General features: G+C 41.5%; 1 protein-coding gene and 1 pseudogene across 2 annotated transcripts in view; one reads left to right on the top strand and one right to left on the bottom strand.

The window, feature by feature from the left end:
• The window catches only part of PCOLCE2 (procollagen C-endopeptidase enhancer 2), a 65,916-nt gene extending 52,868 nt beyond the window's left edge, over positions 1 to 13,048 (bottom strand). The window contains exons 1-2 of one of the 2 annotated variants that reach the window (XM_044251543.1): positions 12,837 to 13,048; positions 11,717 to 11,825 (exon numbers count right to left, since the gene is read on the bottom strand). In XM_044251543.1, the coding sequence (XP_044107478.1) occupies positions 11,717 to 11,825; positions 12,837 to 12,919 (192 nt within the window). In that variant the 5' untranslated portion in view covers positions 12,920 to 13,048. Of the gene's footprint in view, positions 1 to 5,687; positions 5,781 to 11,716; positions 11,826 to 12,836 lie in introns of those variants that run through there. The other variant, XM_044251545.1, reaches the window with a different exon arrangement.
• LOC122910930 lies at positions 3,901 to 4,025 on the top strand (annotated as a pseudogene).
• Positions 13,049 to 13,279: the final 231 nt, after the last annotated feature.

A 13,279-nucleotide genomic window follows, 5' to 3' on the forward strand; every position in this document is an offset into this window, starting at 1 on the left:
TTTTTAAGATTTTATTTTTTCATTTGAGAGAGAGAAAGAGATCATGAGAGGGGGAGAGGGTTAGAAGGAGAAGTAGTCTCCGGGCTGAGCAGAGAGCCCCCCATAGGACTTGACCCTGGGATCATGACCTGAACTAGAGGTAGATGCTTAACTGAGCCACCCAGGAGCACTGTATAATTATTTCTTACAGTTCTATGAGTTCATTGCCCTCAGCTGGGTGGTTTCTGGCTTGAATCATCTTACATAATTATCATCAGTTATCAGCTAGGGCTTAAGTCATCTGAAGACATAACTGGGCTGGTTGTCCAAGATGACATCTTCACACCTGTGTCTAGCATCTCAGCTGGGAAGACTGGAATAACTGGGGCCTGCCTAGGCATCTCTCTCTCCCCATCTCTCTCCCTCTTCACCCCCACTCCCCATCATGAAGCCCCTCTACATGGCTGGCTTGGGCTTCCTCACAGCATGGTGGTCTTCACATGGCCACTAGTTCCCCCAGAGTGCATGTTTTGAGACTAAGGCAAAAGCTTTAAGACTTCTTATGCCCTGGCCACAAAGTCATGCATGTCCCTTCTGCCCCACTCTATCTGCTTCACAGGGCCAGCCCAGATTCAATATTTGGGAGTACTAGAAAAAGGCATAAATACCAGGAGGTGTGGTATTGGGGGGTCATCTTTAAGGATTTACACGACAATAGTGGAGCGGGTGTTTGAACGCAGGCAGTCTGACTCTGGGAATTACACACTTTTAACCACTCTATCATGAGGTGTCTCTATTAGGAATAAATGAATAAATTCGTTACTTGATTTGTGTGACTAGCAGAGACTATTCTGGTGATTGAGACTTCTAAGGCAAACTGAAGTCGCGATCTCTAAAGATAGAAAATTATTGGCAATTTTTAAGTGACAATCCTTTCCCTGTTTCTAAACATCCTAGTTTCAAAAGCTATGGGGCATTTTGGGTTGGTTCTGGAATGGGAGGTGTTTGGTCAAGGGGACATGGCTTGAGGAGAAGCAGGAAAGGTTTGGAAGTACTTCTGTGGACAAAGTCTTATGAAAGATCACATTTTAAATGAAGAAAGGACATAGTGAGTAGCAGTGGGTAATTCCAATGGGAGCTAGCCATGCCCCAAAGGGATTACCATCCAGCTTGAAATGCATTGGCTTGTAGACAAGTTCTACACAGACATCACCCTTTTATGCCTTATTACAGCCCTAGAAGAGAGGTTAGAAAAATAACCGCCACCATAACCACCATTTACGAGTGCATGCTTGTATCAAGCACCAAGCCAAGGACCTTTCATCTACTATCTCCTTCGATCCTCCCTTTACCCCTACAAGGCAGGTCTGACCACATGTCAGCAGTATGACTCTCCAATATCCATTCTTCTAGTCACTGAGTATAGCCACATTTACAACCTTTAACCATGAAACCTGTCACCTTGTGTCAGGGTGATTCACTCTGGGGACATCTCCTTGACTAGTTAAGAGCCTCCTTATCTCCTCCTGTCCTATTCAGGGATGTGGTTTTCTTCTTATTGCCATCTCTGCGCCCAACCCAGCATCTGGTCTCCGGTAGGTACTTTAAAAATGGTTTTAATAAATTAATAAATTATGATTTTTTTCCAGGAAAGGTAAATTGTAGCCTAGCGCTTTTAGAAATCTGTGTCTAGCAATCAGACTCCTATCAATTCATTACTAGGAGAGCAGTGATAATATGCCCACTGGCTTCCCTGTGTCCTTGTCAGTCTCACCCACGGAACAGCCCATCTCTGACCTAATGGTCTCTCCTCCCTCCACATTTTGGGAAACACTATTTTATTATATGTGGTGCTCCAGACTGTGCTGGGGGTGAGGCGATTTAAGAGAGGTGATATTTAGTGGCAGAGCTTGTACTGGTTTAATTCCACCTCCCCACTCCTCTGTGGGTGTTCCATTTATTTTTAGATGTTTATATTGGTTTTCCAAAGACTTGCCACATTGACTGTCATGATCTAACAAATAATATATCTGAAGAAAACACTTCTATTCTCCAAAGTTCCTAGAGTAAGACAGTCAAGTGTACCCCCAAACAGCTACTGCCACTGTTGTTAAAGCTGCTAAATTATAAGGTGCAACTGTGTAAGATGAAGGTAGTGATTGCATTTCTCGTAGGATCAAGACACAATAATCCATACGTATAAAACTTCACTGCGCCAGGAACATGGGACAGCAACCGTCACAAGAATGCTTTCCTACCTAAGCAGAAGAATGGAGGTGGGGGAGAAAAGAGAAACCTTGAGAATTAGGAGCCCCCTAAATGCTTCTCTGGCCTCCAGCACAGAGTAACCAACAGATGAGAATTCTCTCTTTCTCTGTGTATTGTCAATACATGATAGATTGTAAGGAATCTGCAAATTTATCGAACAATTCTAACTTGCCCATAATTTCACATCATAAATTGAACTCTGGAGGTGGGCAAGGAATGGGAACGTAATTCCATCCGTCCTTTTAAGAACATATGCCTTAAGATTCTTTCTGGCTGTTCTACCTCTGTTAAATGCCTTCTCCGTTTGTAGTGCTTTTTAATAGAGAGGTTTTAAATGTGTTATTTTGGTGCTCCGTTATTAAAGTGATGTTTCAGGAAAGAATGACTTTTTCGTCATTAAGATGTTATGAAAGAGAATTTTCTTCAGAAAAACATGAAGACTGTTTTCATGGTTTCTCATTTTCTTCCCTCCTCATTAGGCCCTTTCCAAGGCTTCTGGTTCACCCCTGCACAAAAAATACAGGCAGAACAAATAAGAGCATTTATAAAACATTAGGTTTTTAATCAATAAAAATATATTTGACTTTCATGGAAAGAACAAAGAAAAACAAAACAAAAGCAAGCAATAGAGGTCCTTAAAAAACAAGTAGAAAACTAAACAAGTTTAGAAAAACTGGACTGAGGCCCCAGTGGGAAAATGTCACCTATTTGCTTATTTTTTTAGGATTTATATTCTCCCTGCTTCCCAGGGGGATTTAAGGGAGCAGGAAACAGATTTATTTAGTTCTTCCAGTGCCTTACCAACTAAAACCTAATTGGGACAGTTTAAGTGCCCTAAGAATCACAAAGTATCTGAATTATACTCTCTTAATTAAAAAAGCAAACAAAAACCAGCTTTAGTGCTCTCGTCCCATTCTTACGGTCCTCAGCCTTGGGTAGACAGACATTCTGCTAATTATCTACATCTTTACTAAGGGGTCAGATGTAAATAATATTAAGTCAAGCAGGGGGTTAAATTACTATTCAAGGCAGCTGAAATAACCAAGCCTAGTCCAACAAATGTATATGTACGTTTTAAAAAAAAAACCTGTAGTTAAGATCGGAATTTAAGTCTCTATATAATTCTAAATTGTACATGTAGTTTAAAGCCAGGAAATATGTGTTTAAGGCCAAAAATTCCATTCTCCTATCTGTCCTGCTGTGGTTATGCCAGGGAAATAATAGTTACAGTAATTTTAGAACCCCTTGCCATACCTTAGGTATAATTAAGTGCCTTAAATGTTGAGTTCCCGTCTAAATCCACTATTTGTTTTCTCAAATTATATACCTAGCATCAATCTTAGAGGAACATCATTATTTGTTTCAATTTTCACACAACTCCATGCCCCACCACTGCTGTCTTTCTTCTCATGAAGCCATATGAAGGTTATTAGGAAAATATATATCCCCACCACATTTTTAATCTATCATTTCTTTAAATGTGAATGCCATTTAAACTTGATCAGGCTTTTGGAGGATGGACTCAGAATGATGACTTTAACATACCTTAGTGGCACAATCACCCCGAAGGCAATGATACAGGAATGCCCTTATATAATTATTTATTCTCATATTTGGAAATATCAAGGCAAGCACTATAAAATGGTCCTAGGAAGCTTTGCAAAGTGGCAGTATCATAGCCAATGAGGTTTATCCGAGGTGTGATTATTGCTAACTGAAAATGGCCCCACGATGTCAAACAAAGGATACAGTAACAATTTCTCAAGTCTTAGAGTAAGACAGATGTAAAATGGGTCGTAACATCTTTTACTCTTAGCATGAGGCAATAATTATTTTCATTTACTGAATCTAAGAATTTCAATAATTAAAAATGTAAATAAGACTCATTCCACATGATCAATACTTAAAATGACTTACAGTGAGCATCATAGTTATTTACATACATAACTGCTACTGGTTTTCGTGTCTAACTACTCCATACTAGATTATAAACTCCTCGAAGACAGAAACCATGCCTTATCTTTTTACCCCCTGAGCCCACCACAATGTTCAGCTCATAGAAGATGTTCAATAAGCATTGGGTGAATGTCCATTTATTTGCTCAATAAGCCTGTAACAGTGCCTTTGTATCAACTGGTCGAAAAATTCTCTAGTCTTTTCATATTTTTGCAGGAATGACAATATTAGGAGTTCTTTAGACCTGAGTTTCACTACTTACAAAATGGGCATCCTCTGACATCACAGAATTGGATGGGAATGAAATAAAATGATACAATATATTTGAAAGTATACTGAAAACCACACATTATTACTTTATATATTACTTTATATTATCCTATATTACTTTATATCTATAATCTATATAATAACTAGTATATTTAATTCCAGCTCGACAGAAAAAAAAGTTATCAAAATAATAGTATATGTATTACCTGGGAGCCCAAAGATCTTCAACATGTGATAATTTATGCTTTTTTATCTTCTGCATGAATTAGCTAGATAAAGAAAACTGCCACACACTTCCAGTTTAAATGGGAGTGAGTCCACTCATTGTTATAATTGTTCTCCCATTTTTGGCAAAGGTCTGTGACTTTCTGACTCTCCCACATTATTTAATTCAGAGTTAAAAGAACCTCTAATGCCTCTAAAATTTTAAATTCCTCAAATGTTTGCCGATTTTTCTCAAGCCAGATTTCTACTGAAGAAAATAACTGAAGCCTTCAATAACTGGCTCTCTAATTTCAATACTTTTAAATTTGGGGGGGGGTAAAGAAGAGATATAAATAGTAAATACTATGTAATTCAATAATGATCTATAACAACAGGACAACAAAAATGAAGTATCTCATTTTAAAAAATTTTGTAAATCATGCCCCGCTTCAACTCCAAGCACAAAATCATCTTCACCTTAACCTACATACCAACTGCTGTTTCTGTTAATGACGGCAACTGCCCAACACATTCAGATGTGACATTTAGTTTTAACTTTGATTTAAAATGACAATTCCTACATACCTATTCAAGGTGATTTCCCAGAAGGTTCTAGGCTTCCAGTTTCTTCTAATTTACATAGTTGCTATAAACAAAGATTCTGTTGGTTCCACTTAATCAGCCATAACACATGTAGCCCAAATCAAACTCTGAATAGTTGCTTTCACAAGGTATTACTTTGCTACTATGCCTATTTTTTCATTCAAAAATTGTGTCGGGCCATCAATACGAATCTGTAATTCTACTATGGGACTATAAAGTGAACAAGTTATGGATGAAAAGACCAAGGAACAGAAAAGGTATTGGTGATTTGCCACATTTGCACTGAATTTTTAATGACACCATTAATGGCATGGAGGTCAATTCAGGTGACCTTTGTCTCAACCCAGTCTGGCTATCCTTCCAAACCTGCTTAGATCAACCACTGTTTTCCAAAGAATTATACATACCTTAGCTCTCAAATCATACTTAACTCCCGCCTCCATCATCCACGTCAAGTAGGTTTTTTATGCAGATGTCCCTTAAATCCAGTTCTGAAAATCGACCCTCACAGGAAACTAAGAAACCTTCAACCTCATCATGGATTACAAAATATCTTACAATTTCTTCACCCTCAAATTCTCTCTTTAATGTCTAACCATATGTTTTTGAGAACATATTCAGCAAATTTTTTTTTCATAGTCAGCAAAATTAATTAGTAGAACCTAAGACTAGTTGAGGTCACCAAGAGTTGTACCCAGAAAGATAGAGCTAAGTCATGAGGTTTGAGTTCCAGTCACAATTTCAACACCACATAGAACAAGGGTCACCTTCCCCACTTGCAAAACAGAAGTACAACTAAGCAGCATAGAGCACCATGTCCTCATCATAGCTTTACATGAGTAAAATGAACCTCAGAAGTTCTCTGGAACAGCACTGTCCAAAGGCATTTTTTGTGTTGATGGAAATATTTATATTATATACTGTCCAATATGATAGCCACTATCTACATGTGGCTACAGAGCCCTTGAAAAATGGCTAAAGTGACTGAGACACTGAATTTGTAATTAATTTAGTCAATTAAGTTAAGTAGCCAATGTAGACAGTATATGGGACAGTGTAGCTGTCTAAGAAATAGCTATGGAAATTTTAAAGTACTATAATATAAGGACAAATCTAAATTTCCAATCTGTAGGCTATATTTCCATACCAGAAAGTCCATTACAATTGGCTAGGAAGTTTGGCTGTGACAACTAGCATTCAACTTTCTCAAAGCATACAGATACTAATGTTAGACTCTCCTCAATATCCTACTGATAAGATATAGTTTAAGGAAAACCATTTGGTGAGGAAAGCCACCTTGCTTGGAATATAACTCTAATCTGGGAGAACAGGATAAGAGGCAGGTAAGGAGTGAGAGGCAGTATATATTTCTCCAACTACAGGAACTAGAATTTTAGGGCCACTCTGAGACTCCCATTTTGAGGCATTTCTATGGTTTTTTTTTTTTTAATTTTTATAATAGTTTTACTGGTGATAACAAATTAAACGATTTTATTTGTTTATTTGGGGGGAGTACAGAGGGGAGGGGCAGAAGAAGAGGTAAAGCAGACTTCTGGCTGAGCATGGAGTCTGATGTGGGATCCAATCCCAGGACCCTGTGATGAAGGCAGGTGCTTACCGGACTAAGCCACCCAGGTGCCCTGAAGCATCTCTGTGATGTTTAATAATAAAGTGATACTGAATCACCCAGTAGAAATTCTATTCTTGGTTTACTGTCTGCAGGAGCAGGAAGATGGGACTGGATCCTCCACTTTGGGAAAGACTTTAATAGACGGCCTTGGATGAGGTCATACCAGAGCTCAGCCGCATCTGGAGCAGCTGCCAAGCCAGGGCCCGAAGCCTGGTGTATCCAGCCTTTCAGCTGGAGCCACTAGATCCTAACTGCACTCAGAACTGCTGAGAGAGCTGCTCTGGGCAGAATACTCCATGTTTTTTCATCTCCTTTGTTACCGCCCTTGTTCAATCCACCATCTTCTCTCTCCTGGATGCCAGAGTAGCTTCCTAATTGGTCTCCTTGCTCCATTCTCAACTCCCCACAACGCATCCTCCAGACAGCAGCCAGAACGAGCTTTACACATTGCTGTGCAACAGTCACCACTACCATCTGTCTCCGAACGTTTTCATCTTCCCCTAGGGAAACTCTATTCCCATTAAATACTAACTCCCCACCCCCAGGCTGGCAACCATCATTCTCCTTTCTGTCTCTATGAACCTGACTACTCTAGGTGCCACATAGAGAATGTGGAAAAATATTTTATATTTTTATAAAGAGAAAATATTCTATTTTTATAAAAATAGAATCATGCACTATTTGTTCTTTTGTGACGGTTTATTTCACTCAGCACAATGTCTTCACGGTTCGTCCCTATTGGAGCATGTGTCAGAACCCCCCCCTTTTTTTTTCCTGAAGATTTTATTTATTTATTTGAGAGAGAGAGCATGAGCAAAGGAGGAGCAGAGGGAGAAGAGACTCCCCAATGAGCAGGGAGCCCAATACGGGGCTCTATCCCAGGACCCTGAGATCATGACCGAGCCAAAGGCAGACACCCAACCGACTGAGCCATGCAGGTGCCCTAGAATTCTCTTACTTTTTAAGGCTGAATAATGTTTCCTTGCATGTCTATACCACGTTTTGTTCATTCCTTCATCTGTGGATAAATACTGGGGCTTCTCCCACCTTTTGGCTACTGTGATAATGCTGCCACGAACATGGATGTATAAATATCTGCTCAAGTCCCTGTTTTCACTTCTTTGGGGTATAGACCCAGAAGTGACAATGCTGGATGATATGGTAATTCTGTGTTTAATTTCTTTTTTGTTGTTGTTTTTGGATTATAGTTGACACACAATGTTACATTAGATTCAGGTGTACAACATAGTGACTGGACAACTCTATACATCATGCTAGGTGGCTATCATCTGTCACCACACAACACTATTACAATACCATTGACTACATTCCCTGTGCTGCACCCTTCAACCCCCTGACTTAACATTCCATAACTGAAAGTCTGTATCTCCCACTCCCTTTCAACCATTTTGCACACACCCCCTCCTCTGGCAAACATCAGTTTGTTCTCTGTATGTGCAGGTCTGATTCTGCTTTTCTCATGTTTAATTTCTTGAGAAATACTTTCCACAGCATGCTGCCTTATTTTACATTCCCACCACCAACACACGAGGGGTTCAATTTCTCTACATCTCGCCAACACTTGTTATTTTCTATTTCTTTATAATAGCCATCCTAATGGATATGAAGTAGTATCTATTTTATTTTTATAATACATTTATCACTACTTCATATTTTCTTTTTTGTTTATTTAAACATTCATCGCCTATCTCCCCAAACCAGAATGCTAGCTGCATGGCAGTAAGGAGTTTGGCTGCCTTGTTTGCTACCCTAACCCAAAAGCACCCAGCACTCAAAGCACATTTGTCGAATGCGTGAGAGACCTCAGGGTCACCAGCTTTACAGCTACCACAGTTCTCCTCTTTTTATGTTCCCTAGGATATACGGGAGCTGGGAAGTTCCCTTCTGCTACTCTGACAAGCCAGAGGACTGTGAAGAAGAATTAAGAAGATTTTAACAAATGAGTTAGTGCTATTCTCTATGACATACAAAGAGATATAAATGTTGTCAAACTCAGACCTTGAGAGCACCCATGGCCTTTGTGCACAACAGAGGCAGTAATTATAACCAGGAGAACACGCTGGGCTTCTCTGGAAGTTCTTGGTGGCAACTCATGCAAACATAAAAGACCCAGCCCCTTGGAATAGAATAAACTCAACTGACTAAGAGTGAAAACTATTAAGCTTTTGACTAGAAAAGCAAATTGTGTAGTCCTTTCTTCTATATTACCTATACTTTCTTTAAAAAAAAATTTTTTTTTTTCTTTTCCAAAAAGGCTGATATTTGTTACTCAACTTCATGAACATCACTTCAGGCAGCCTGAGAAAACCACAAATAAATATGCCAGAGACTGCTTGTCATCTGCCTGTTTTCCCTTCTTTCCACAGCTGATAGAAAACTTTTACTCAAAAGAAGGCTTTTGAATTTTAGCAGAGCACATGGACACCTGAAATGAAGCCTTCCTTTCTCGGCTTTCTTGCAGAGAGAAGTGGCGGTGTAACTAAGAACCAGCCAATGAAATGTAAACAGCAAGTTGCATGTAATTACGCACAATGTCCTTAAAGAGAAGACACATGCTCTTCTTTGCCTCCTTTTTGTTGGCTGAAATGTAAACATGATGGCTGGAACTGTAGCACACATCTGAGTATGGCAAAGCAGGGGGAGACAAAGATACAGAGTGCCTACTGGCTTGAAGCTGCCACCCCAATCTTGGATTGCTTACCTGTAGATTCTCTTATGTGAGAGAGAACCAAAGTTCTGTCAGAGCCATTGTTGTTCTAGGCCACTGTTATTGGAAGCTGCCCTAGTTTTGACTCACATGGAATCTTTTCAGTAAGACTACAGGAGAACCCAACACAGAAATAATTCTTCCTAGATATAGATGACAAAGGAGATTGTTTAGCAAGATTTGAGCTATTCTGAGCTGATGCCAAGCACAGCTTAGCCAGTGAGGTAAGGGGGTAACAGTGATCTGCCAAATCAACCAAGGGTCAGAAGGAATGGGAAGTCAATACCAACAATAATGAGGATAATGAAAATGATAATGGTGATGGCTAACATTTATTAAGTCATTTATTATAACCCCAACACTGAGCCAAGGGGATTTACCTGTACTAACCCATTTTATCTTCACAACAATTCCGAGGTTTAAAAAAGAGGAGTCCTGGTCACACAATTTATGAGTGACAGAATGAGAATTTGAATCCAGAGATGTCTGACTGTTGAGCCCATATGCCTTACCTTTACATTGCATCCAAATAGAACATCCACTATACTTTCCTTCCCCCCACCTAAGAATATGGTAGTCAGTCAGTCCTCTCCAGAAGTCTACCACTTCTTTACCAAGGAAAGTCCCCTGGATACCCTTCACCCATCAAAGTTTGATGCCACACCAACAATGCCCATAATACCCTAAATATATAGCCAACCATGAATTTCTACTTGTTAGGTACACGATGCCCCTCAGTTATTAATTTCCTTGGACCGTTTATAACTTAAATCCATTAAATCCATTAAATTGCAACTGAAAACCAAGTTACATATTTATTTTGAAGCCTTACTTCACATTTATGCTAATATCAATATTTCAAAGCTGTTTTTTATGACATATTCTCTCCTAGCCCCATGTGTTGCAATAACACAATGAAATCTGCATCAGTTCATCAGATAGTCAATATTTTATAGGAAAGTATCAGTGCAGACAGAAGCCACACCTTCTTTTATATATTAAGGAAGGGGACCCCAAATATTTGCCTGTTGGTAAGAATGCCTTGCTGCAAAACAGGTCTCATTCATACATAAAGTTGAACTTACCAAATGTCTGATCAAGTCAATTTACATAACTGTTCTAGGCCTCAGCTTCCCCATCTATAAAATGGGGATATAAGATTCACTTTCTCAGAGTGATTTCAAAGATTCAGTGAGGTTATACTTGTTAGCTACTTGGTACAGTGTCTAGTACACATTAAGTGCCCAGAGAGAGGTAGCTACTTTTAAAAATTATAATTAGTGGGTAGCACAATCTGATAGACTAAAGCTCTCAGTGAACCAATGTGTTCAATTACCAAATAACTTCCCAACAATGAAAAAATGAAGAAGACTCACTATCACACTGACTGGCAAGATGACTCATTTTGGCTGATTCTAAATTCAGACTTCCTTTTTAAGATGGCTGTCTGGAAATCTGACTTTTTGACTCAGCATCATCTATGTTATTACTAACTGCATGGGCATTTTATTAGCCTTTGTTTGCTGTTTACATTTTCCCACCCTACCCCACAATTATTATTATTCTCTATTCTTAAACTGCCTTTAGTGGTGGTTTTAAGTCAGGGACATTAAGTGAGATTTTCTTTTTTCCTTTTTCTTTTCCCTTTCACCCATAGTGGGTATAAAGTAGTCAGGGATGAGCATTACCTTTGCTCTTCTATTCCCCACTGGGAGACATTTATGTAATGCACAGGTAATAAATGGATTCTAAAAAAGTCATTACCACAGGACTTTGAAAACAGCCTTAATTTTGAAACCATGAAACTCAGCTGGATCAGGAAGGGTTTTCAGGAACACATCTGCTTTAAGAATTTATTCCTTCAACCGTTATCTTGTGCCCTTTCTAATCACTAATGCAGGACACCACTAGTTCTATTAATAAAAATCTCCCAAATAGTTGAGGTAAATCCAACATTTTACTATTTCAGGCATTTGCCCCCTACCCAAATCCTCACACCAGAGGAAAAATGCAGCAGCCTTCCACTGTTTCCAATACCCACTTCCAGGAGAATACCCTTAAAAAAAAAAAATGCTTACTGTGATTTTCCAAGTACATTTGCTATTTGGAGGGTACACTCCAGGGAAACCTTCGCTGCCAATAAATCCAGACTCTCCAGTAAGAATGCCGCCACATGTGAAAACAGGTCTGGGAAAATAAAAGAAGGAAACTTAATTTGAAACTGGGTCTAACAATCTAATGTCAACTTTAGAAAGGTTGTAGCTTCTAAATATGGATAAAGTTAATATTGATTAATAAATGTCTGCACCATATAAGGGATTTGAAACTTGCTAGTTGAGAATTTTTAAATTACAGTTTAATAAAACATTCTGTCCAGTTGCCATCTCCATCCTCATAACACAACATCTGTTTATCCATCTATCCATAACCAATCAAATGCTCCACGTAGTGGTAAAAGTTAATGGGAAATAGTCAATGGAAAATTTGACTGGGGAGTGGAGGTGAGTGAAAGAAGGTGAGAGCTAGGCCAGGTACACGGTCTTAAAGTCAGACAAGCAACAGATTAAAAAAAGTTTTAATTTCCTAAATGTGGAGAGATGCCTGCTTCTCCTCCCCTTTTCTGAAAACCATTAACCATTGGCAAAGCCTCGCATTATAAAGGGAGGCTGCTGGTGATGGAGGTGGAAGAGGAGATGCCAAAGGTGGCCACGGGATGGGTCTCCCAGCCCAGGTCCTGGGCGGTCTGGCAGCCCTGACGGCGGCTGACGAAGGGTTAACTTTCCGGGAGCGGCTCCCCGCGCGCCGCGCGACTCGGTTTTCCCCGAGGCTTTCCGTCTCTGGGCCGAGCCTCCCGGGGGAGTAAAGCAGAAGTGAAAAAGCAAAGACCGCAGCCTCAGGCCCTCGTGCCTCCCTCCGCCCGCAGACGCACTCGGGGAGAGGAGGCGCCGGTCCCCTTCAGCCCCCGCCACGTGGTGGTGCGGCCAGCGGCGGGGAGGTCGGGCTGGCCGAGCCGGGGGCGCGCGGCCGAGCGGGGGGCGGTCCGGGCGGGGGCAGCGGACGCCGGAGCCCGGGTGAGCGCGGGGTCGCGCGCCGGATCCCCGGGCGCCCCTACGCGGCTGCGGTAAAACCGCTGGGCGAGGCTGCAGGACAGCGGGACAGAGGCGGGGAGAGAGGGAGCCCGGGCGGGAGTCGCGTTACCTCTCCGGGGGCTGCTGCCGGGAGAGCTGCGCGGCCACGGCCAGCAGCAGGCAGAGCGCGGCCCAGGCGCCCGCGCCCCTCATGGCCGGTGTAGACGCGCTCGGCTCGCTCCCACCCCGGCGCGCACGCCGGTCCGCACACCGGGTCGCACCCACCAAGGCTCACACTCTGGCACACACGGGGAGAAACAGGCTCGCGCGCCGCACACTCCCAGCTCGCTTCCCCGCCCTCTCTCTGCCTCGCACACACACGAGCACACACACGTGCGCACGCAGCCGCGGGGCAGCCCAGGTATCCGGGTGTGCGCGGCGGGCGGGTGGGGCGCTTTTAAAGGCAATCACGGTGCACGCTGCCTCGACGCTGAATTTCCCCAGAGGGGTTGCTCTGGCAGCCACAGGCCACTGCTGAATATCCCGTTTGTTCTCCGGCGGCAGGAGGGGGCG

The sequence above is a fragment of the Neovison vison genome, chromosome 6, assembly GCF_020171115.1.
Source record: "Neovison vison isolate M4711 chromosome 6, ASM_NN_V1, whole genome shotgun sequence".
NCBI classification, from domain to species: domain Eukaryota; kingdom Metazoa; phylum Chordata; class Mammalia; order Carnivora; family Mustelidae; genus Neogale; species Neogale vison.